The sequence below is a fragment of the Lygodium microphyllum genome, chromosome 19, assembly GCF_053477565.2.
Source record: "Lygodium microphyllum isolate KBCC chromosome 19, Lygodium_microphyllum_v1.1.10, whole genome shotgun sequence".
In the NCBI taxonomy this organism is placed as follows: Eukaryota; Viridiplantae; Streptophyta; class Polypodiopsida; order Schizaeales; family Lygodiaceae; genus Lygodium; species Lygodium microphyllum.
In genome coordinates, this window is record NC_141153.1 from 48,247,002 (window position 1) to 48,271,552 (window position 24,551).

Genomic DNA, 24,551 nt, shown 5'->3' on the forward strand with positions numbered 1-24,551 from the left:
GTGTACCACTGTCATAACAGCCTCTGCCCAAAAACCATGGGGTAATGCAGCATGAGATAGCATCGTACGGACCTTATCCTGTATAGTCCGATTTATGCGCTCTAGAACTCCATTTTGGGATGGATTATGAGGGCAGTGAGCTTCCTCTTGATCCCTTTGCTGTCACAAAATGCCTGAAAGGCTTTGGACACATATTCCCCACCATTGTCAGAGCAAAGATACTTGTGTGTCTTATCAGTTTGATTTTCAACCAATGCCAAGAATTTTTTAAACTTTTCAGGTACTTCATCCTTGCTACGAATAGGGTAAACCCATACCTTCCGTGTAGCATCATCAACAAAGGTGACAAAATATTTCTTTCTCCCTAAAGATAATCCTAGCATTTGACATATATCGGAATGCACTAACTCTAGAGGAGAAGATATCAGTGAAAGAGACTTTTTATGAGATGTCTGTGCATGTTTACCATAAACACAATGATCACAATGCTCAAAATCAGTATAATGAAGACAAGGCAAGTACCTCAAACGAGAGAGCACATTTATTCCAGTTTGACTCATGTGTCCCAATCGACCATGCCACAAAGAAACACTTGGCTGCTCTGTCATGGCAACAACATGATCACTGACATTGGATACATGGAGAGGATACAAGGTATCACTTTTACAACCTTTGGCAATCACTCTAGATCCCTTATAGATCTTCCATTTCCCATCACCAAAGGTGGTATGAAATCCATCATCATCTAGGTGACCTATGCTAATCAAGCTCTTTTTGAGCTGAGGTACATGCCGTATATACTGAAGTTTGATGAGAGAGCCATGCTGAAATTGCAACTGCACACTGCCAATACCTGCAATGTCACATGCATAGTTTGCTCAAGATGGACAACACCGTGTCGATCCCTTGTATAGGCAGAGAACCACTCACGATGAGGGGTGACATGAAAGCAGCACTTGAATCTAGAATCGAGGTATGCATGTCATCATCTATATCTGCAAGTAAAGCATGTGCACCAAAGTGTGAAGAGACAAAGAGTACATCATTCTCACTGTCACTGTCATGGGTGACTACATTCACCTCTTCAATTTTAACACTGCTCTTCTTAGGTTGACCCTCTTTCTTATCTTCCTTGCTATTATCTGTCTTCTTGCCCTTTCCTTTCTCTTTCTTCCATTTGTTAACAGTCACGTTTAAAGTGACCCTTCTTGCCACAGTGATGCATTCAACATCTTTGCCACGTGATTTACTGCATCCCTTGCCATCAGATTTGCCTTTTTGCTGTGATTTGCCCCTAGTATGCAAAGCAATGGAAGACTTACTAGATGCATTGTTCTGCTGATTCATTTCTTCCATGAGTAGAGCACTCTCTACATCAGCATACAAAAGAATCGCATTAGAATTGCTCATAGCAATCCTGAATGTATCCCAACTCTCTGGAAGAGTGCAAAGCAAGAACATAGTCTTAAATTCTTCATCAATCAAGAACTTCAAGGCAACTAGCTGGCTAAAAATGGAGTTAAACTCACTCAAGCGAGTAGACATTGTTGTACCCTCTTTCATATGCAAACCATAAGCTTTTTCAGCCAATACACTTTGCTTGTGATACTCTTGTGTGGATACAGTTCTTCGAGTCGAGTCTAAATAGCATATGCAGAATCCAAACCTTCAATGTTAAACATCAAGGCATCAAAAATCGAGAGCTCGATGGTTGAGCGTGCAAGTTCATTTAACTCATCCCAATGGTCCTATTCCATATCTGCGGGTTTTGCGCCTTTTGTCTTAATCGTCTTTGCTTGCTTCTTTTGCAACAGGATAGTGTAGCATTGTTTTTGCCAGACAGGAAAGTTATGTGCTCCTTCAAGCTTGTTTATGTGCATGAGATTATTGCTGTCATTACTCTCAGCCATGATTTTCATCCCAAATGTGACAGAAAATTTAGCAAATGTAGGCCCAAACTGTCACACAAGTGACCAAGGTACAAACAAGTACCAACCAGCAATAAATGAGCACGTAGAAGCAGAAATTTCAGATCTGTAAGTAAATTTTCAGAAGCACCAAACCATGTGCTACAGCATTCCACAACTAATTACAGCTGTTCCAAGGGCAGATGCATCACATTACATGAGAAGTCCCAAATGTTAGTTGCAATTTTTGTTGTACATGTACCCATGGCATAGTGACAGGAAACGGCCGGAACGGCCCCCCGGCACGCGGAATCGCCGTCCCCGGAATGTTTCCGTCATGGACCGCATTTCCAAATGATGGAACGTTCCCTGTCCCGTTTCAGACAGGGAAGGCAGCAGGGAACGCGCGTTCCCTGTCTGAAACGGGACAGGGAACGCCGCGTGGCAAAACTTACCTGCGCTTAAGTTGGATTTCCACCCACATGTCGTGCAGTGTAGGGGTTCAAGTCCTGCCAGTGGATAAGACACTTGAAACTCAACTTTGGGGCAGCCTGGATAAGCTGGTCACTTTTTTGCTCTCGTGGACAACTTCCTGAATACCCATGCATTCAACACCTTAGCACAGGCTCATGTACTCCGATATTTTCTGGACTACTGTAAATCCTCTTTTTTCCTTCCCACAGGCCATTCCAGCAGCTCATATACAAAGGTCTAATCTAGACCCATGAAGTGTAGCATTAGCTTGACATGACCAGAGAAATTAAAAAATCTGCTGCTTGCAGCTCCTGAACACCACTTTGCTTCCAGTGCCAGAAATGTGGAATGTGAAATGGTGTTAACTGCATTACTGTTATGCTCTTCTAAATCCCATTCTGGATACGTCCTAGGCCAAGAGAAATAAGGAGATCACTTTATACAGACCTTGGATCGTCAGAACCTTTTCCTCAATTTGACAGAAGGGCTTTTCACTATTGAAATTTTGCCCTTTTACTGCTTCAACTTGTTGCGGTTCTTCTATTATAATAAAAGACCCACCGTATCTTGTAACTTTAGGTTGATAATTGGTGAGATTGCATGCAGCATGAGAGTTCCAAGTTTATTGGACTGGTTTTTTGTTGGTGGTTTCCTGTTTTCAAGCTCATTTAGTTGACATTCCTCAGAACCATACATATTGCTTCATCAATAAGCTGTTTTAATTAAAAGGCCTAAACAGAATGCTTTATGCATGAACAGGAAGTTGAACAGGAAGTTAAAATTTGTGACAGCATCAAGGATGCTGGCTTTGAAGCTCAAGACATTCTACATAGGCTCAATGAGGAAAGCATAAGAACATGCAGACTGCGCATCAAGGGCATGACTTGCACATCATGCTCAACTTCTATTGAATCTAGTCTAAGTTTGTTACCTGGTGTGAAAAGAGCTGTTGTTGCCTTAGCAACAGAGGAAGCTCAACTTGATTACAATCCTAACTTGGTTAGTTACAAGCAGCTCATGAAGGCTATTGAAGATACAGGCTTCGAGGCTGTTCTCATAAGTGTAGGTGAAGAGAATGATAAGTTGACTTTGAAGGTCGAGGGTGCCCAATGCCCATTCCATTGAAGGCATAAACTTGATTAAGACTTCCTTGGAAGCCCTGCCAGGGGTAAAATCTGTAGAAATGGAATTACATGTTGAGACAGTGATGGTGTCATATGATTCTGATCAGACAGGACCTCGGTGTTTTATAGAGGTCATTGAATCCACGGGATTTCCCCTTTATAATTTTAAAGCAAGTGTTTGCAATCCTCCGGGAATTGGTGGGCCTGATAGGAGTGGAGAGATTGCACATTACAAGGTTTCTTTCCTTTGGAGTTGCATCTTTACCATCCCTGTATTTCTTCTCTCAATGGTGTTGATGTACGTTCCTGGAATCAAAGAATGTTTGGATACCAAAATTGTCAACATGCTAACGATTGGCCAAGTGTTACGCTGGCTCTTATCTACTGTTGTACAAGTAGTTTTTGGAAGACAATTTTATGTGGGTTCTTATAAAGCCCTCCGCCAAGCTGCAGCCAATATGGATGTGTTAGTGGCCCTAGGCACAAATGCAGCTTACTTTTACTCTGTATATATTGTCTTGCGTTCTGCAACCTCTACAAACTTTGTGGGAGCAGATTTTTTTGAGACAAATGCCATGCTGATATCCTTCATACTTCTGGGGAAATACTTGGAAGTTTTAGCCAAGGGGAAAACTTCAGAAGCTATCGCCAAGCTTATGGAGCTTGCTCCAGATATTGCTGTCTTGCTTGTTACAGATGTAGATGGCAATATCATTTCTGAAAGGGAGATCATAAATTTTGATTTTTTAAATGCCGTTCCCGTTCCCACATCCCCGTTCCCTAGGTTTGGCGTTCCCGTCCCCGTTCCCGTCCCGGTTCCCCGTTCCCGTTCCCCGTTTCATGTTTCTATGACCCACGGGCATAAAATTTGACACACACGATCAAAAGCCCCAAAATTGTGTGCTGAAAGGATTAACCATACATCTGAGCTGTCTCTGACATGCATAGAATAGGCCAATTTTGCCAAAATAGAGCAATTCTAGCAAAACCCCCAAATTTCTCGGGTCGAGATGTGCACCAATGTCAGCCAATTTGACTCAGCTGAACAGAATTTCACCAATACAGTAAAAGTCCCAAATTTTATGGGTCTATTGTTGAGAAATTTCACTTAGATGAGCAAAATTTCAATAATTTTGGCGAAATCCCCAATTGAAATGCACACAATGTCTGCAATTTTTGACACAGATGTCTCATTTTTGCATAAACAGAGCTCAGTTTGGAGAAGCCCCAAATTTATGGGCTTAGATTTCACGAAAATTTGAAGCTGTGCCTCCATGGGTGAACCCTCGGTAGGGGAAGAGGAATTTCAAAAAGGCTTTGAAAAAAAAGAAATGGATGACAGGTGACGGGTACGTTGACGCATCAGTTGGCGCTCGTGAGCCCTGTTGGTCCTGTCCTTGGTACGTGCCGCTAGTCTCGTCCTTCGTACGCTAGTATTGTCTGTGAGCCCCGTTGCTGCCCGTTGCGCGTGTTGCTGCCCGTCACGCTTGCTAGACCGTGCCGTGTTTGTCGTCAGCGCCCCGTTGGTCCACGCTGTCTTTGTCTGACAGTCAACACTTTCGTCGATTGTTAGTTTGCTGCTTGCCAAGAGTTCGCCTGCCAACTGGTTTGCTGCTTGTCGAGAGCTCACATATTAGCTGCCGTGTCACGCCTGCAGCAACTGTCACCCACGAACTCAGGACCTACTCGCCTTTCGCAAGCCGGCACACTTCTGACGCCTCGAGAAGTGTGCACTCCTTGCCCACTTTGATACTAGTTTGTAGTGGCTAGGAGCGCAAGGGTCAAGACAGTCAGTGGGTGTTAGTAGTAGAGAGAGAGACAGATAGTGAGAGTGAGCACGATCTTTTTGGGTACAATGACAAGTGTACCACTTTAGGTTTTTAGATAGATAGAAACATATATGAAAGTAAAAGTGCTAAGGGTGTGTTTACATCCGAGCACATTAAAAGGCAGGAGGGCCTTTATTCCCAACAGAAAAATGCCCCAAATTCAATTATTTGTTGGTCCTCCACTTGAATAGGCTAAAAACAGCTTCAGCCTTGTTGAATCCAAGTCTTGGAGCTTTCAATTTCTAGCAAGCTTTCCGAGGTTGCTGCTAAACCCTAAGTTCTGCTGCAAATTAGGATTTACAGCAGAGAAATCTAAAATTTCTTAGCCTCTGGTGATCTCAATGCTGCAATCTTTGGAGCAAGGTTGTAGAAAGGCTGGGAGATGAGGGAGAATTGTTTTCTCCTCTCTCTAGCCTCTAAAGACGTTTTTTAGTCTTGTATGGGCATTTTTGACAAGTGGCAGCCCTCCCAAATGGTTTTTCCAGCATTATCCATAATTAAATATTAATTTTTAATCTTTAAATACTAAAAGTTATGCTAATAATTATTTTGGTGCCCTAAAAAATAATATGGCTAGCCAATAATTAAATTGGCTAGGCAACTTCCATTCCCGAGTGTCTCTATGTCATCTTTGACCATCAGATTGGCGTTAGGTACCATTAAACGCCACTTCTCTAGTGTCATCAATTGACACTTATGTCCAAATGAATGACCTAGGCCAACAACTGGCACCAGATACCACCAAGTACCTATGTGCCATAACTTATAGTAACTTTTGCCTTTGACATCTGGTGATTTCCTAGGGTCCCGGGCTCGTAAATTTACTCTAACCCCAGTTACACCTCACATGCGTAACATTTACTTAACCATGTGATTAAAAATTAATACACATGTTAAGGAGGTTTCAAAAATACATGTCCTCATGATAGTTTTAACCCCCTTATATTCCTTGCCTTGGAGACCAACTCGCCCGATGTTGATTGTCTTGAGGACCTAGTTATGTCTGCCATGGAGACCAAGTTACCCACATGCTGACTGTCTTGGACACCAAATTACCCCTATCTTAGAGATCAAGGTACTCAATTATTTGGTCCAAGAGACTGTCTTAGAGGCCAAATTATCCACACTCTCAGCTGTTTGAGCTTGGTGATAACTGGCTTAGATTTGGTCAACCACCCAATTTGGTTGCATTTAGGAAGTGCCTAACACCCTATCTTGGCTGCATAACCACCCAATGTAGGTCCTTGGGCAGTGCCTTTGACCAGGTCTGAAACTCCTTTCGTAGTTGCCCTTGTGAACCAGATGCTGCCCACTGCTTTGGATAGCCCGTCCTTGAGGCTTGTAACTGGCACAATCATTTTTGTGGCTGGTGACAGACACAGTCAGCTGCAGGCCATGCTTGAGGCTGGTAGGCACCCCATGCTAATTACATGAGACTGGGCATAGCTTTCAAGTTTCAAATAATGCCTTCATTTTGACCTTGGAGTTCCAACCTTTGTCCACCCCTTCTGGATGCTGCCTACTTCATGTCATGTCAGGATGCTCCTGGGCCTGCATGCTTTGATCAGATTTTGCAGTCCCTGTGCCGGATAACTCAGCACAAATGGTCCCTATGTTTGGTTATAAGCTATTGCAAGTCCCTGATTAGGTGCCTTTGCCATGATCAGTAGTCTGCAACCTCAGGTGCACAAATCAGTCTTCTTAGGATGTAAATAAGACCTCTACTTGATTGCCTTCTGACAATGTCAGATGTTCGGAAGTGTACTCCATTAGAGTGTTTCCTTCAGAGGAGTATACTAAGTAGATAAGGGTCCCATTGTCTGCTTCATCCGTCAGCTTAGAACTCCATCGGTTCCTCTTAAAACATCCAATACCACCTGCTCAGGGAAGAGGATGGAGAAATGAGCGAGGTCATAAAGCATGTTTTGGTTCTTGACCCTACTCCCGAGTCCCGTCTCACAACTGATCCCAAGGGTCCTTTGTGGGGACTTCTTTAATCTCGTCATCTTAATCCCCTTATCAGCACTGTGCACTGACAGTGGCTGCCTAACTAGCCATCTTACTACCCCCCACTGCTGGCATAGGGCATTGGGATGTAACAGTGGCAGGCCATTGATAGTTACAGATGAGCAGTGAGTGGGAGGATTGATGACTGTGGTGGATGATGTGCAAGACTATCAGCAAGCACAGTCAAAGGGACAGAAAGAGAGCATTAGCAGTAGGAACTGGGAAATGTGATTTCTTGCAAACCTTCTGGGCCACTTACGGTTCAAATCTGTGTGTCTCAAATCTAAGGTGAAGTTATCAACCTGCTGTATCATCGGAGACCTCATTTTTGTTTATTTGCTGTGGGAAGTTCCCAATAGTGTCTCAACCGTATTTTACTGTCTGGCAGTATGAATTGTACGAGTTTCTCTTCACATTATATAATAGCAAATTAGATGTGGGTTTGACATATTGTTATGTTGTTGTCGTTTCAATCAGACTCATTTCTGCTTTGCCCCCAACTGTGATCTGAAATACAGGTATGAAAGGAGATACGGGAAGATGGCAAATGCTCATTTGTGTGTTACCAAGGCTATGCAGCATGAGCTTGAAGAAAACTGGGATATAAAGTAAGGTTTTTCTATCATTTTCCTGCTATCTGCAGCTAGGAATGCGGATTCAGGGGTGTAATAAGCTGTCAAACTGATCTGCAGGGCCACTGTTTTATATGATCGATCACCAGGGTACTTTCATCCAACAACTATAGAGGAGAAGCATGATGTAAGATTCATATTTTTGGCAAAAACTTGTTTTTTGTTTTTCTGTAATTAATCCTCTGAACTGCTTCAAATGATTCCTTTGAGTAGCTTTTTTGCAGGCTCGATCTGTGGACATTCGCGCCTTCTGAAATTTTCAACACAGAGACATCAAGTTTTTATGATCACCACGAATATGATACAAGTAGCAGTTCAAGGGAGCTTCACAACCAGCTTCTTGCACGAAAATCTGGGGCTGAAAACAACCGAATGAAATTTACTCTTTTTACTGGCTGCTCGCTATCTTCTGGAGCTGGCCTGCATGAGACATGTGATCATACTGCAAAGAATGTTTGGTTGCGGGAAAACAGGCCTGCTCTTATTGTAAGCAGCACAAGTTGGTATGCCCTCTCTGTTGTCTAGAGACTTATTTGTGTCATTTATCCCAAAGCTCCAGAAATTCTTTCAAAATGATTTCTAGGAATCTAGCCAGCAGCAGCTGTGAAACGTGATGATCTCAATGAAGAGGGCAGATAGCAGATCAGACATAGTTTTCCTTTGAGCAAAAATGATTAGAACAATAGGCAATGCTCCACCTAGGCTCTTCAAGGAAAGAGTCTCTGTGTGTGATAGCTTATTTTCTGAAAACGTTTGAAGCTTGTTTGCACGATCTTTAATTCTAGGCTGAAGGATGATCAATTTAAACTTCAGTGCATCAATACATAGCACTACCTCTCTAAGCAAAAGTACATAGCCACTAGTGCCACACAAGTACTAAGAATGCTTGCCATGAGAATCTGGATCTCTCACTCTTGGACATTTACATGTAGTAAGGTCACTTGTCTTGTAAATTAAGGGCTATGAACATGTCTCTCAACACTTTGGATTTGACACCAACTCAAGACTCCAAGAATTGCTGACCACTGATTGCTCTGCTGCTGAGGCCCATAACACTTGTACATGCCAGAGTTGGTGATGAGGAACCCATCTAGGAACACATATCCAAGGTCAACAAATGGGGCAGAAAACATCCCCGCTGTCATCCCCTGCTTCGTGCTTTTCCTTCGCTACCATCATCTGAGGGTGTCTTCCTGCTGTTAGAAGGAAATTTCCTCAATTGCCATAGTTGGTATCACCATTGCATTAGTAGAAGTTTTGTTGCAGTCAGATGAAGAGTTTTTGTCTTATTAATACTTCGTGAAGAGGCTCTCTCTTTCTTTTTGGTCTTTGTTATTTGTGGCCCATATGACTACCATTAGATTAGTCTTGACTTTGAAATTTGACATCCCATCATCATTGGCCCATGTATCAAGTGGATATCAGGTGTGCCTTCTTAGTGGGAAGATCTAGGAGGAGGTTAATGTGGAGTAGCTTTGAGGGCTTCATCATTCCAGGACACGGGCAATGTCTCAATCATGTGTGAAAGGCTCTTTGTGGCTTGAAGCAAGCCCCTTGAGGATGGTATCTATTGCGAGGACATGACATTTTATTACTTTGCTTAGCATTTGATTAAAAGTTAATCAAATGTGCTAATGTGACTTGCACATATGAGGTGCAAGTTAATTATTTCACGGCGTGGGACCCAAGACCCTAAAATATCAATTGATACCAAAGGCAAAAGTTGTCATAAGTTATGCATGATAGGTACAAAGTGGTACTGGTGTTAGATTTGGGCCTAGACAATTTATTGGTCACTAATGTCCAGTGACATTAGAGACTAGGCATTAATTAATTCATTAATGCGAGTCTAAGGGTCAATAACTACTCAGGGATACTTGGAAGATAAATCGGCCTAGCCAGTTTAATTTTTGGCTAGTGGAATTATTTTTATGAACACTAGAATAATTATTAAATTGAATTTCAGAATTAATATTTTAAAATTTAATTTAATAAGCTGGATAATGTTCGAAAATGGGATTAGAAGGTTGCCACTTGGCAAGGCTTGTCTGAAAAAAACGTTTTTGGTGGCGGGTGGAAGTCAATTTGGCCATTCTGAGAGAGGAGGCTATTAGAGAGCAAGGCGATTTTATTGATGTGATTTGCAGCCACCTAGGACCATTCATACAATAGGTGATAGCAATGTGGAGCCCTCTAGGAGTAGGTGATAGCAACCCAAGGTCCTTTTGGTACAGGTGATAGTATATAGGATGGGGCAACAATCTTTTTGGTGGTCCTAAGCTGTAGGTGACAGCTTCTGTGGCTGTTTGAGTAGGACATTAACATTTTTTCAACATTTCTCACGATGAAACTCTAAAATCTCTCTCTACAACATTCTTTTTGATTCCCTAGCCATCTCTCAAGTTATCTCAGTATTTTTCAGTAATTTAAGTCATCAAAGGTGGAGATATTGGACAATCTCTGTGGTAAACCCTAATTTGCAGTAGAAATTAGGATTTGATAGGCACCTCGGGATACGTGCTTGGAATTGAGAGCCTAGGACTTGAATTCCAATGGTTGAAATTGAGGAATTTTAGAAAGATTCAAGTGACGATCCAATCAATATTAGATTTTGGGGCTGAACTTGTCTTTCAAGGAGCCAGGTGAAGGCTAATTCTTGAGCAAACCAAGGGCTGAATTGGTTTGAAGGCTCGCTAGTGAATTTTGGCAACAAGTGATACTTTGATTAGCGGAGGAGGTTAGAGAATCTCAATTATACTCCATCCACTTGCAATAAAAGCTAAAGAAATATCGCAAGGGGTATTTGTTTTAGGGCCAACAGGTTGCCCATTGTTCAAGATTAAAGTGTTAAAGTGTGAATTTTCAATTTTATGTGAATTTTATGCTTGTTGTGATTACTGTTAAATCAGATAATTACCATCCTCTTCGACGAGGGAGGCTAGTTTTAATATCAACAAATTGATATTTTTTTCTTTTACAAGATTCATCCTCAATCAGTCGGACACAAAGCTCTATGTGTTTTCCGCAGACTTTATTATTCTTCATGCTGATGATACTATTATCACAAGCTCGCATGCGGCCAAGGTGGATGGTGTGATTTAGTTTCTATGCACCATCTTTTATGTGATTGAATTAGGTTGGCTTCATTATCGTCTTGGGCAGAAGAATTGTTTTGAGATCCTCTCTTCTTATGGCATGACCGAGTGCATCCTTGTATTTACTCCCATAAATCCGAACAACAAGCTAATTGACTGTACTTGATAGTGATAGTTGGTTGGGTCCCTCTTTTACCAAGCCTGTTAAGCAAGACTTTTCCTTCTTTGTTAGCATCTTGAGTGATTTTTGTACCTTCCTTTGCAGACTGATTGCCAAGCATGCATGTGGGGTTCACTAGGTCAAGAGTCCTTTGGCGTCCATTATAAACACTACTTTATAGGGCTATTTAGACTTAGATTGGGACAGTGACATTGATATGGGGTTCTCACATGGAGGATACTCATTTAAGAATGAACAATAAAAATGGAAAAACACAAGTGTTGAATGTCGAGAAGAACGAACAATGAAAGAGAGATACAACTCAAAGAATGAATAACTAGGTAACAAAATTCATAACATTGGACATGAGATGTATCATACAAACCACACAAGTGATGGCATCTGTGACGACTAGTAGCATCTCTAGTCTCCCTCTCTCCAAGTGGATTTGATCCAATACTACAAGAGTGGAGTGTATATAGAGTACGGGACAAGACCTGAGGCAAATGGACTAACCCTAAGCGAGCCACCCGATTGCCCATACATGCATCCTAGGATAGCCTAATGAATTTTCCCGACCCCCATGAAATGTCCATTACTAATATCTTCTCTCAAATCATGGGTGATGATTAGTATAACAAAATATACAATGATGCAGAATAACAAGCCCTTGGGCCCTAGGGACCATCACCATTTCTAGTACCACATCGATGATCTAGCAAAAACCTATGCCACTATAGCACATAAAACAATGACAAAGATGCAACATGGATGCTTCAAATACATCATGACCACTCCTCACCTTAAACTAGACCGTTGAAGTGTTTCCCATGTGGAAATTGACTAGGAGCAAACATTGCTCATTGCCGAACCATCCCGTCATGGACTTGTATGTCTTTGAATTGTTGGAATAAACCAATGCATATAGAAAGCCTCTCTTAAGGTCCATATTGTATCATGAAGATGCATAGTAGGCGTCAACATGCCCTACCTACGCCCTATCGTGATTATCCCTCTTTGGCTATAAGATACGTGAGGAGCATCACTTTACAACTGTAGGACAAGAGCATCCTCACTTCATGCCAAGGCATGCACTGGAGAAGTGTTGCTATAGAGGAGATCAAAGAGTGCTAGAACTCGCATGGGCAAACCCACCAAGCATTGGTCTAATGGAACCATGCCTTAGGAGAAGTCGGCTTCCCTCCCTAACACGAAACGACTGTTTGAATGAGTCTAAGGGTCTAACTCAATGTAGTAGCCATTTTTCCAGCAATAGAACCAGCCATACTACCAAACAATGAATTTGGCGAGCCCCTTTGCATCGGTCACTACTATTGATTGGTTAGCACAATCACCATTAGAGAAGCATGACATGATCTCATTTGTGTAGTACATAGATGTGGGTGTCAATGCCACCGGAAAGCAGCCACCAAGAAGACTTGATGAAGCATTCCGGAAATCACCATCCTTATAAGAAGTCTATGAAGCACCATAGGTGCAGAGATGATCTACAAAGAGGAGGTGAAGAACTTGTAGTTGTGAACCAAGAACCAAGCATCCTCCAAGCTGGAAAAGAAAGCCTCAAAAGAAGACGGTTAGGCCATTGTGAAGAAATCTTCAGCAATTAAATAGAATAGTCATAATGAAGATTGGTGATACATTGATATGCAAGATGATTTCAGAGAATAGTGTAGTGACGGAGAGCGCGAAGATCGAGACATGCAGGGATTGTTAGCAGTAGAGAGAGACAGAGAGTGAGAGTGTACATGATTTGTTTGGGTACAATGACGAGTGTACCACATTAGGTTTTTTAGATAGATATACATATGTAAGTACAAGTGTTAAGAGTGTGTTTACACCCGAGCACATTAAAAGGCACGAGAGTCTTTATTCCCAACAACCTCCCACCTAAAGGCAATGTGCCTTAAGAGGAGAAAAGAATCAACTAAGTCTAGGTATGTACAAAGTTGAAATACATATATCTATCCAACTTCCATTATCTGTCAGCAATGAGCAAACCGCTCTGTTGGAAGACCCTTCGTGAGAAGGTTTGCAGGATTATCATCTATATGCACTTTGACAAGCTCAATGCTCTTGCTGTCAAGTACATCTCTAATGAAGTGGTACTTCACCTGTATGTGCTTTGTCTTCGCATGAAAGACGGGATTCCGTGCTAGCATGATAGCACTCTAATTGTCACAATGGAGAACAGGTAACTCTGTAATGCCAAGCTCCCCCACCAGATGTGAAAGCCATGAAGCCTCCTTGCATGCCTCAGTGGTGGCCACATACTCTGTCTCTGTAGTAGACAATGCAACACACTTTTGTAGCTTGGAGATTAAAGAGACTGCTCCTCCTGTGAGATAAACACATACCGAGAAGTGGACTTTCTGTAATCTGCATGATCAGCATAGTCTGCATCCGTAAAGCCAACAACAAATGCCTTCTACTTTCCAAAGCAGATGCACAAGTTCTTTGTGCCTTTGAGGTATCTCATAATACCTTTCACTGCTTCTCGATTCTTTTTACCAAGGTTTGCCATGTATCTGCTAACCACTCCCACTGCAAAGGAAATGTCAGGACGTGTAGCAACCATAGCATACATCAAACTGCCAACAGCTGAAGCATATGGTATCTAGGCCATTTCAGCTGTCTCATCATCAGATGTAGGGCTGTCCTTTGCACTGAGTTTCACATATGGAGGCAATGGAACCCCAATTGTTTTCCCTCCCTCCATATTGAAACGCTGCAAAACCTTGGAGATGTACTCCTGTTGAGATAGATAGAGTAATCCTTTTGACCTATCTTTGAGTATTCGCATGCCAAGAATGTGATTCGCATCACCAAGATCCTTCATGTCAAAGCTGCCATGAAGACTTTGCTTGAGTGAGTCCAAGGCATGAGTATCCATGTCAGCAATCAGCATGTCATCAATATACAGAACCAAGAGGGTTGTCATCTGCTGCCTTCTTGGTGTATAAGTAGCGATCCACTTGACTTCTATGGAAACCTTGAGACTGCATAAATGTATCAAACTTATGATATCATTCTCTATGTGCTTGTTTCAGTCCATACAAACTCCTTTTGAGTTTACATACCATCTTCTCTTTCCTTTTTTCCCCAAACCCTTCAAGCTGCTGCATATATATGTGTTCATGCAGATCACCATCTAAGAATGCAGTCTTTACATCCATCTGTATGAGCTCCATATCTTCAGTTGCAACTGAGCCCAAAATGGTTCTCAATGTAGTCATCTTGACTACAGGAGAGAAGATCTCATCAAAGTCGATTCAGTGTTCCTGCTTGCACCCCTTTTGAACCAATCTTGCTTTGTACTTTGGTGAGGAACCAGAAGTGACCTTCATTTTGTAAACCCATTTGCATGGAAGTGTTTTCTGCCCTTTAGGCAACTGCACCAAGTCCCAAGTGCCATTTTTCTCAAGAGATTCCATTTCTGACAACATGGCTTTATACAATTTCTTGTTGTCGTATTTGTCCTTTGCTTCCGTGAAGCAAGACGGTTCACCATACTCTGTCAACATGACATAATCAGCCACATTGTTTGCACGAGGAATGAATCTATCAGGTTGTCTAGTAGCCCTAGATGATCTCCTAACCCAATGATCATTGTTTGCTGGCTGTTCTTGCAAATTTCCATTTTCAGCATGCTGTCCTAGCATTTAAGCCTGCAAGTCAGCATTAACAGCTTGCTGTCCTGGTTGTTCCTGCACATGTAGGGGCTCATTATCATGGGCAATTGGTGGTTGATCATTTCCAGCATTATTTTTCCGCATTTACAGGTTCATTTTCAGTAGGTATTTGCTGCTGTACAACGGGCACATTTTGCTGTCCAAAAGGTATTTCTTCTTGGAATACAACCCTCGGACCTTCTTAGTCTTTTCAGGCTGTTTATGCATGCGATCTTCTCGGAAGATAACATCATTGCTACGTACTACTTTCCTTTTCTCGGGATCCCATAATCTAGATCCCATTTCACCCTCGTCACCATATCCTAGGAAAATGCATTTATAGAACTTTGGCTCAAGTTTGCTGCGTTTTTCTTTACGAATATTCACAAAAGCCTCGCAGCCAAACACTTTCAGGTGAGCATATGAAGGTGGCTTTCTCGACCACGCTTCTCGGAGAGACCCCCCCGCCCCGCCCCAAAAGACTTGTTTGGTGACCGATTAATCAAGTGTACGGCTGTCATAACAGCCTCTGCCCAAAAACCATGGGGTAATGCAGCATGAGATAGCATCGTACGGACCTTATCCTGTATAGTCCGATTTATGCGCTCTAGAACTCCATTTTGCGATGGATTATGAGGGCAATGAGCTCCCTCTTGATCCCTTTGCTGTCACAAAATGCCTGAAAGGCTTTGGACACATATTCCCCACCATTGTCAGAGCAAAGATACTTGTGTGTCTTATCAGTTTGATTTTCAACCAATGCCAATAATTTTTTAAACTTGTCAGGTACTTCATCCTTGCTACGAATAGGGTAAACCCATACCTTCCGTGTAGCATCATCAACAAAGGTGACAAAATATTTCTTTCCCTCTAAAGATAATCCTAGCATTTGACATACATCGGAATGTACTAACTCTAGAGGAGAAGATATCAACGAAAGAGACTTTTTATGAGATGTCTGTCCATCTTTACCATAAACACAATGATCACAATGCTCAAAACCAGCATAACGAAGACAAGGCAAGTAACTCAAACGAGAGAGCACATTTATTCCAGTTTGACTCATGTGTTCCAATCGACCATGCCACAAAGAAACACTTGGCTGCTCTGTCACGGCAACAACATGATTACTCACACTAGATACATGGAGAGGATACAAGGTATCACTTTTACAACCTTTGGCAATCACTCTAGATTCCTTACAGATCTTCCATTTCCCATCACTAAAGGTGGTATGAAATCCATCATCATCTAGCTGCCCTATGCTAATCAAGCTCTTCTTGAGCTGAGGTACATGCCGTACATACTGAAGTTTGATGAGAGAGCCATGCTGAAACTGCAACTGCACACTGCCAATACCTGCAATGTCACATGCATAGTTTGCTCAAGATGGACAACACCGTGTCGATCCCTTGTATAGGCAGAGAACCACTCACGATGAGGGGTGACATGAAAGAAGCACTTGAATCTAGAATCGAGGTATGCATGTCATCATCTATATCTGCAAGTAAAGCATGTGCACCAAAGTGTGAAGAGACAAAGAGTACATCATTCTCACTGTCACTGTCATGGGTGACTACATTCACCTCTTCAATTTTAACACTACTTTTCTTAGGTTGACTCTCTTTCTTATCTTCCTTGCTATTATTTGTCTTCTTGCCCTTTCCTTTCTCTTTCTTCCATTTGTTAACAGTCACGTTTAAAGTGACCCTTCTTGCCACAATGATGGGATTCAACATCTTTGCCACGTGATTTACTGCGTCCCTTGCTATCAGATTTGCTTTTCTGTTGTGATCTGCCCCTAGTATGCAAAGCACTAGAAGACTTACTGGATGCATTGTCTTGCCGATTCATTTCTTCCATGAGTAGAGCACTCTCTACATCAGCATACAAAAGAATTGCATTAGAATTGCTCATAGCAGTCCTAAATGTATCCCAACTCTCTGGAAGAGTGCAAAGCAAGAACGTAGCCTTAAATTCTTCATCAATCAAGAACTTCAAGGCAACCAGCTGGCTGAAAATGGAGTTAAACTCACTCAAGTGAGTAGACATTGCTGTACCCTCTTTCATATGAAAACCATAAGCTTTTTTAGCCAATACACTTTGCTTGCGACACTCTTTTGTGGATACAGTTCTTCGAGTCGAGTCTAAATAGGATATGCAGAATCCAAACCTTCAATGTTAAACAACAAGGCATTAGAAATCGATAGCTTAATGGTTGAGCGTGCAAGCTCATTTAACTTATCCCAATTGTCCTGTTCCATGTTTGCGGGTTTCGTCCCTTTTGTGTTAATCGGCTTTGCGTGCTTCTTTTGCAACAGGATATTGTGGCATTGTTTTTGCCAAACTGCAAAGTTATGTGCTCCTTTAAGCTTCTTTACCAAAAAATTCAGCAGTGACCCAGATACAAATAAGTACCAACCAGCAATAAATGAGCACGTAGAAGCAGAAATTTCAGATCTGTTAGTAAATTTTTAGAAGCATCAAACCATGTGCTACAGCATTTCACAACTAATTACAGCTGTTCCAAGGGCAAATACATCACATTACATGAGAAATCCCAAATTTTAGCTGCAATTTCTGTTGTACATGTACCCACGGGCATAAAATTTGACACACACGGTCAAAAGCCCCAAAATTTTTGTGCTCAAATCATCAACCAGACATCTACTTTGTCTCTGACATGCATAGAATAGGCCAGCTTTGCCAAAATAGAGCAATTTTAGCAAAATCCCCAAATTTCACTGACCAATCTGTCCCAATTGCATTAATACATGTTCCCAAAAGCATAAAATGGGCAAAATTAGCCAAATTCCAAAGGTTTTGCAAAAGCCCCAAATTTCTCGGGTCCAAATGTGCACCAATGTCAGCCAATCTTACTCGGTTGTACATAATTTCATCAATACAGTAAAAGCCCCAAATTTTATGGGTCCAATGTTGAGAAATTTCACTTAGATGAGCAAAATTTCAATTTTTTTGGCAAAATCCCCAATTCAAATTAGCACAATGTCTGCAATTTTTTGACACGGATGCCTCAACTTTGCATGAACAATGCTCATTCTGGAGAAGCCCCAAATTTCTGGGCTTAGATTGTACGAAAATTTGAAGCTGTGCCTCCACACATGAACCCTTGGTAGGGGAATTTCAAAAAAAGATTTTGAAGAGAAAAAAAAATGTTGGATGATGGGTCCATTGACCCGCCGCTTGGTCACCTGCCCGTCCCATCGCGTGCTAACAGTCGCGTGGTCGCTGCCTGGTCGTTCGTCAGCGCAGCCTGCTCGCCCGCTGGTCCCAGCGTCTTGTTAGTTGGTCCCGTCCGCGAGCCCCGCTGCTGACTGTCAGGCCTGCTGCTGCCCATCGCTTGCTGGACCTGCCATGATCTTGCCATGATTCTGCCTGCCTGGCTGGACCTGTCACCTGCTGGGCAGTTTGAAGTGACTGTTTCCACTCCTGTCTGCCGACGGACAAAACACCCAGCAGCTGTACGCGAGCTGCCTTTTACATCGGGAATTGTTCCATCTGTGCCCACTTTGATACTAGTTTGTAGTGACGGAGAGCGCGAAGATCGAGACACGCAGGGATTGTTAGCAGCAGAGAGAGAAAGAGAGTGAGAGAGTGTGCACGATTTGTTTGGGTACAATGACGAGTGTACCACTTTAGGTTGGTTATATATATATATATATATATATATATATATATAAGGGTGTGTTCACACCTGAGCACTTTGAAGAGAAAAAAAAATGTTGGATGATGGGTCCATTGACCCGCCGCTTGGTCACCTGCCCGTCCCATCGCGTGCTAACAGTCGCGTGGTCGCTGCCTGGTCGTTCGTCAGCGCAGCCTGCTCGCCCGCTGGTCCCAGCGTCTTGTTAGTTGGTCCCGTCCGCGAGCCCCGCTGCTGACTGTCAGGCCTGCTGCTGCCCATCGCTTGCTGGACCTGCCATGATCTTGCCATGATTCTGCCTGCCTGGCTGGACCTGTCACCTGCTGGGCAGTTTGAAGTGACTGTTTCCACTCCTGTCTGCCGACGGACAAAACACCCAGCAGCTGTACGCGAGCTGCCTTTTACATCGGGAATTGTTCCATCTGTGCCCACTTTGATACTAGTTTGTAGTGACGGAGAGCGCGAAGATCGAGACACGCAGGGATTGTTAGCAGCAGAGAGAGAAAGAGAGTGAGAGAGTGTGCACGATTTGTTTGGGTACAATGACGAGTGTACCACTTTAGGTTGGTTATATATATATATATATATATATATATATATATATATATATATATATATATATATATATATATATATATATATATATATAAGGGTGTGTTCACACTTGAGCACTTTGAAGAGAAAAAAAAATGTTGGATGATGGGTCCATTGACCCGCCGCTTGGTCACCTGCCCGTCCCATCGCGTGCTAACAGTCGCGTGGTCGCTGCCTGGTCGTTCGTCAGCGCAGCCTGCTCGCCCGCTGGTCCCAGCGTCTTGTTAGTTGGTCCCGTCCGCGAGCCCCGCTGCTGACTGTCAGGCCTGCTGCTGCCCATCGCTTGCTGGACCTGCCATGATCTTGCCATGATTCTGCCTGCCTGGCTGGACCTGTCACCTGCTGGGCAGTTTGAAGTGACTGTTTCCACTCCTGTCTGCCGACGGACAAAACACCCAGCAGCTGTACGCGAGCTGCCTTTTACATCGGGAATTGTTCCATCTGTGCCCACTTTGATACTAGTTTGTAGTGACGGAGAGCGCGAAGATCGAGACACGCAGGGATTGTTAGCAGCAGAGAGAGAAAGAGAGTGAGAGAGTGTGCACGATTTGTTTGGGTACAATGACGAGTGTACCACTTTAGGTTATATATATACATATATATACATATATATACATATATATATATATATATATATATATATATACATATATATGTATATATATGTATATATATGTATATATATGTATATATAAGGGTGTGTTCACACCTGAGCACATTAAAAGGCACAAGGGCCTTTATTCCCAACAAATAGAGAGCAAGAGATGCTTGGGGGTACTTAGCCAGCCCCAATAATCAAAAAGGGTCAACAGTCCACTCATACATTTCAATCATAATGCAAGAGATAGGGACAAAAATATCAAGAATGTAGTGAATAAACATGACAACCAGCACACGTGAACCCTCTCTAAAGCTGAAAACATAATCAGATTACCACCAGCCATAAAAATGAAATTACCATGTGTTAGAAAGGACAATCTTCAGCATGAAACGGCGAAGCGTCAACAAAGTCGCTAGGCCGAAAGGCAATGTCAAGGAAGTCAAACACAGCTGCTGCTGAAATGAAGCATTGGCAGAAAATGCAGGGTATCTAGTATGCATTGTTAGCTGGTCACCCAGCAATGAGAAGGTTGAGCAGCTGAAAATGCAACAATCAAAGCGGATCAAACAACCCAATTGAGCAGTGCAAAGCACCAAAACCAGCAACAATGGTTGTTTGATGCCATGTGAGAATGAGCAATAGAAGCAGAAGAGCACAACTGCTGAACATTGAGTAGAATGGACAGTGATAGAGAGCTCAGAGAACACAGGATAGGGCATGCAAAGGAGCAGCCTATTGTCATCCAGCTGAACATCCATAGTGCTTTTGCTCTAGCCAGAAACCCTATCTTCCATTCATGGACCTAGCAAATAAGGATTTGTTGGCATCTTAGTCGTGAGCAGCTTGAGCTTGGGTTGTTGAAATATTTTGTTGAACTCGTCCAGCTCAATATCTAGTGTCTTTGTCCGGCATTCTATGGCCCCAGGTCCTGGCTGTTGCAGACCCTCGGCCTATTTATAGGTTGCCTTCTGTACGGTGCATTCAGTTGTCAGTTCCAGTTTTTTGTATTGCTTCTGGCTTCTTACTCTTTCATCATTCATGTGTTTACAGATTAGATTTACAAAAGAGACAATGACTTGTGTGGAACAAAACATCGGAGAGAGTGAATAACTTTTGATGCTAGTGTTTTTTGTATGAAGTGACTGATCAGGGTATGTCCATCTTATGCAGGACAGTTGATGAAGATTTTGGCATGCTTTTAGAGGCAGCGGTTTGCTACGATCGTCGTGTTAGTGTCCTTTTAGGTGAAGATGATTCAGCTGGAAACAAAAATACTCAACGGCAAAGTGGATCTGCACCCTTTCCACATCTTCTCATTATAGTGACTGGTTTGTCACACTTGCTGAGTTTCAACTATCATAGCAAGTTAAATATTTGATGCCTTATCTAAGTTAAATGAACGTTACTATTTTAGTGACTGGTTTGTCACACTTGCTGAGTTTCAACTATCATAGCAAGTTAAATATTTGATGCTTTATCTAAGTTAAATGAACCTTACTGTTTTAGTACAGAAGTTTCTAGTGAGTGAAGTGCCCTCTTTAAAAGCGTCTAAACATATGTAATCATAATTGAGTAAATCTGGTTGATGTGGTTTTTGGTATCAAGGAAAGGGGCCAATGAGAGAAGAGTATGAAAAACGTATTCAAAAGCTGCGGCTACGACGTGTAGCATTTAAGACTATGTGGGTCTCACCCCAGGATTATCCACTTCTACTCGGTGAGAAACTCCATTTCACAAAGATGATAAAACTGATTGTAGGTACATAGCAATTCATTGTTTATATTCTTTGGACTCTTCAAGGGATAAGCCCTACTGGCTGGCTACCAGAGGTGTAGATAAGTTTTACAAATTGTGATAAAGGTCACATTTTTGCATAGACTGTCACCATGAAGGCTCCACATATTTATCAGACTTCAGCATTTAACAGCATTCTCTTTGCTGCCTTCTAGTTTGTACTGAATCTAAGCAATGCCCATGTTTGCAATTCTGATCAAACTTTTAAGCTACTGCTAGTCCAGAGTTGAAGCCACTCATCTCGTTTTTTCTGTGTTCAGGATCAGCCGATCTTGGTGTCTGTCTCCATACATCTTCTTCAGGATTAGATCTTCCCATGAAAGTAAGGAGATCACATCCTATTTTAGTTAATACGTATATATCACTGCATCATTCAATAACACTTTATCCATACAACTGTCTTTCAGGTTGTCGACATGTTCGGTTGTGGCCTTCCTGTTTGTGCTGTTTCTTATTCCTGGTATTCCTATAATTTTGATAGAATGGTGACTTGCAATATAAAAGCTGTTGCAGTTACTTTTTCACTATTTATGGATCTGTTGTGGTAACCACACTTTGCAGCATTGATGAGCTTGTCAAGAATGATGAAAATGGGTTACTCTTCTGGTCCTCTTTACAGCTTGCAGATCAGTTCTTGGTGAGAGACTCTTATTTCTGGATTCCGTATGAACTTGATTTTGATCTGAATCTATGTAAGAAAAACCCCGAAAGAATAAATAAGTAATCATAAGAGTCTCTGCCTTTCTGAGTTGCTTCTCTGCATCTTCGTAATTGTCCTGGTTGTGGTTCATAATTCAAAAGCTCATTGGACAACTTCACTTGAAGCCCCTTTAGAGTGGACCTTCTATGTTGTAGTAGCTTTTTCATTCGATTCTCTTGCTTGCCAATTTGCAATCCAGAGTTTCTTTCCTGACAACCTTTAAAAAGGAGTCTAAGCATGCACAATCTCATCTCTCAATTTCTTCCAGATTCAATTTTCAATCAAAGTTCCCAAATTTTGGGATGCCCCTAAACGAACAAGTTCCCCAAAACTTTCTCAACTCCGCGCGTTTTTCTTGGAGATCCTGACTACGAAAAAAGTGCATTGGAAAGAGATTTTTTTTCCCTCCCTTTCTTTTTATTGTGGGTGGGGGTGATGGTGTTTTGGGAAGGTTAAAAATCTCAATACTTCTAAGCAATAGTGCTTGGGAGTCTTGTTTGACCCCAAGGCCACATTTGATCATGCATCTTTGTGATTCCTAGCTTAAATAATCCCAGGCAGACCATATAATCCCACTGCCCAGGAACCGAGTCAATTGCATAAAATAAAAATGTTAATTTTAGATGCGCATGCCTAAGCTGATAAGTGTTAGAGGCATTCAGTCAATCCAGACCTACCATTGTAGAGCTCTACTATGTCTGGAATCTCTCTTTCAGCCAGCGATTGTTTGCACTTCACTAGGCTCCTAGTTCCCTTGAATTCATAGGGTCTGAATATGTGCGCCATTTATAGATGCTTTTTTTTTTTTTTGGTTTGGGGTTTTGGGGGGGGGGGGGGGGGGTGTGTTCATGAACTCAAATGTTTGCCTCTGATCCTTAGCTTGCTCGTTGTGCTATTTGTGAAATAACAGAAGTAGTTGTTAGTACAGACAACGCTGGTAGGAATGGCTCTAGAGACATGATGGTTTGTGTGTGATCAAACTTTTCTGGGAAGAGAGTCTACTTTTACTCTCTCTAGAAATCAGGCTATTATACTAACTGAACCTGTCTTACTTCCTTTTGCAGGAGCTTTTTAAGGGGTTTCCTCATGATTGCCATCTCTTGCACAAATTGCAAACGGGTGCTGTGGCCTCTGGCTTGAGCTCTCGGTGGGAAGATGAATGGGATAGGCACATGCTCCCTCTTCTTAAAGGTGCTGATATTGTTCTTGACTGGCTTTTGTTTTAGCACTGAACATGAAGCAATTGAATAATTATGCAAGAACGTGTTTTTGTTTCAATCCTTGCAGGTGACTTCAAGAAATGAAACCACTTCATACTATTTTGATGTTATGTTGATATATGCTGGCTCTCCGTCAACATGAGGTATGCTGCTGGAGCATGCATTTGGATGTCAACACCATTTGCAAGCTTCCTACTTTCAGTGCTGTTATACATCCCTTGCCACCTGATTGACATCTTACTCTGCAAGGTCAATGGCGTTGCAAAAGAGTGACTATGTTATGGCAATAGCTGTCTGCTTGGCCACAAGAAATGGTGAGAATAATCACCAATTAGGAACGTCATACACGTGGTGAAATATCCTTGATGCCCTTTTTCTCTCTCACTGATAACTCATACAGGCTCCTCATAATAGAACAAATTGTTGTATCATGTCACATTAGTTCGAGTGGTGCTGGTCCACATCTATCATCGTTGTTCAGCCAGGGGGTATTCAGGAATATAAAAGCCTACGATCACTCATCCATAACAACGAGTAGTCAGAACTGGTGTTTCTACTATTTGATCCAAGGCGGATTTAACTGAAAAAAGGTGGTATGTATATCCACGGCTTGCTACTGTGGCTTATTTTCCTTGGAATGTCTATGCAATATCAAAACGTGAAATGGTGGAGAGTGGTCCTATTGGAAACTCATACACCGTTGCTTTGCTTTTTGTCAGTTTGTTTCTATCTCTTTTTGTCTTGGGAATTAGGTGCAATGATCAATTAATAAGTTTGAACGAAACTCTTTTGACGAGTGACGTCATGTTTCTTGCAAAGTGCATAGTAAGGAGTTGATCAATTTCTTGTTTCCTCTTTTTTGAGGAGCCATGTTAATGTATCGCAAATCGTTCCAATTGACCTTTGGAAAGAAAGTGAGATGATATGGATGTGGATCATCAAGATCAACATCCAAAACCGGGAACCAACATGTATGATATCTTAGGGAACCTAACTTGATATCCTTTTGTGGCAAAAGATAACCCCTCTTTGGAATATGGACATTACCAAAAGTATTGCCA

At 42.1% G+C, this 24,551-nt stretch overlaps 1 protein-coding gene and 1 pseudogene across 1 annotated transcript in view; both read left to right on the forward strand.

Annotated features, from left to right (window-relative positions):
- The window catches only part of LOC148019838 (UDP-Glycosyltransferase superfamily protein), a 55,707-nt gene extending 31,448 nt beyond the window's left edge, over window positions 1–24,259 (forward strand). The window contains exons 6-15 of the mRNA XM_087700034.1: window positions 7,860–7,949; window positions 8,034–8,100; window positions 8,187–8,476; window positions 20,947–21,104; window positions 21,382–21,492; window positions 21,831–21,892; window positions 21,978–22,030; window positions 22,132–22,207; window positions 23,335–23,461; window positions 23,558–24,259. Coding sequence (XP_087556160.1) covers window positions 7,860–7,949; window positions 8,034–8,100; window positions 8,187–8,476; window positions 20,947–21,104; window positions 21,382–21,492; window positions 21,831–21,892; window positions 21,978–22,030; window positions 22,132–22,207; window positions 23,335–23,461; window positions 23,558–23,574 — 1,051 coding nt within the window. The 3' untranslated portion in view covers window positions 23,575–24,259. The remainder of the gene's footprint in view (window positions 1–7,859; window positions 7,950–8,033; window positions 8,101–8,186; window positions 8,477–20,946; window positions 21,105–21,381; window positions 21,493–21,830; window positions 21,893–21,977; window positions 22,031–22,131; window positions 22,208–23,334; window positions 23,462–23,557) is intronic.
- LOC148019839 (putative copper-transporting ATPase HMA5 pseudogene) lies at window positions 2,999–6,768 on the forward strand (annotated as a pseudogene).
- Window positions 24,260–24,551: the final 292 nt, after the last annotated feature.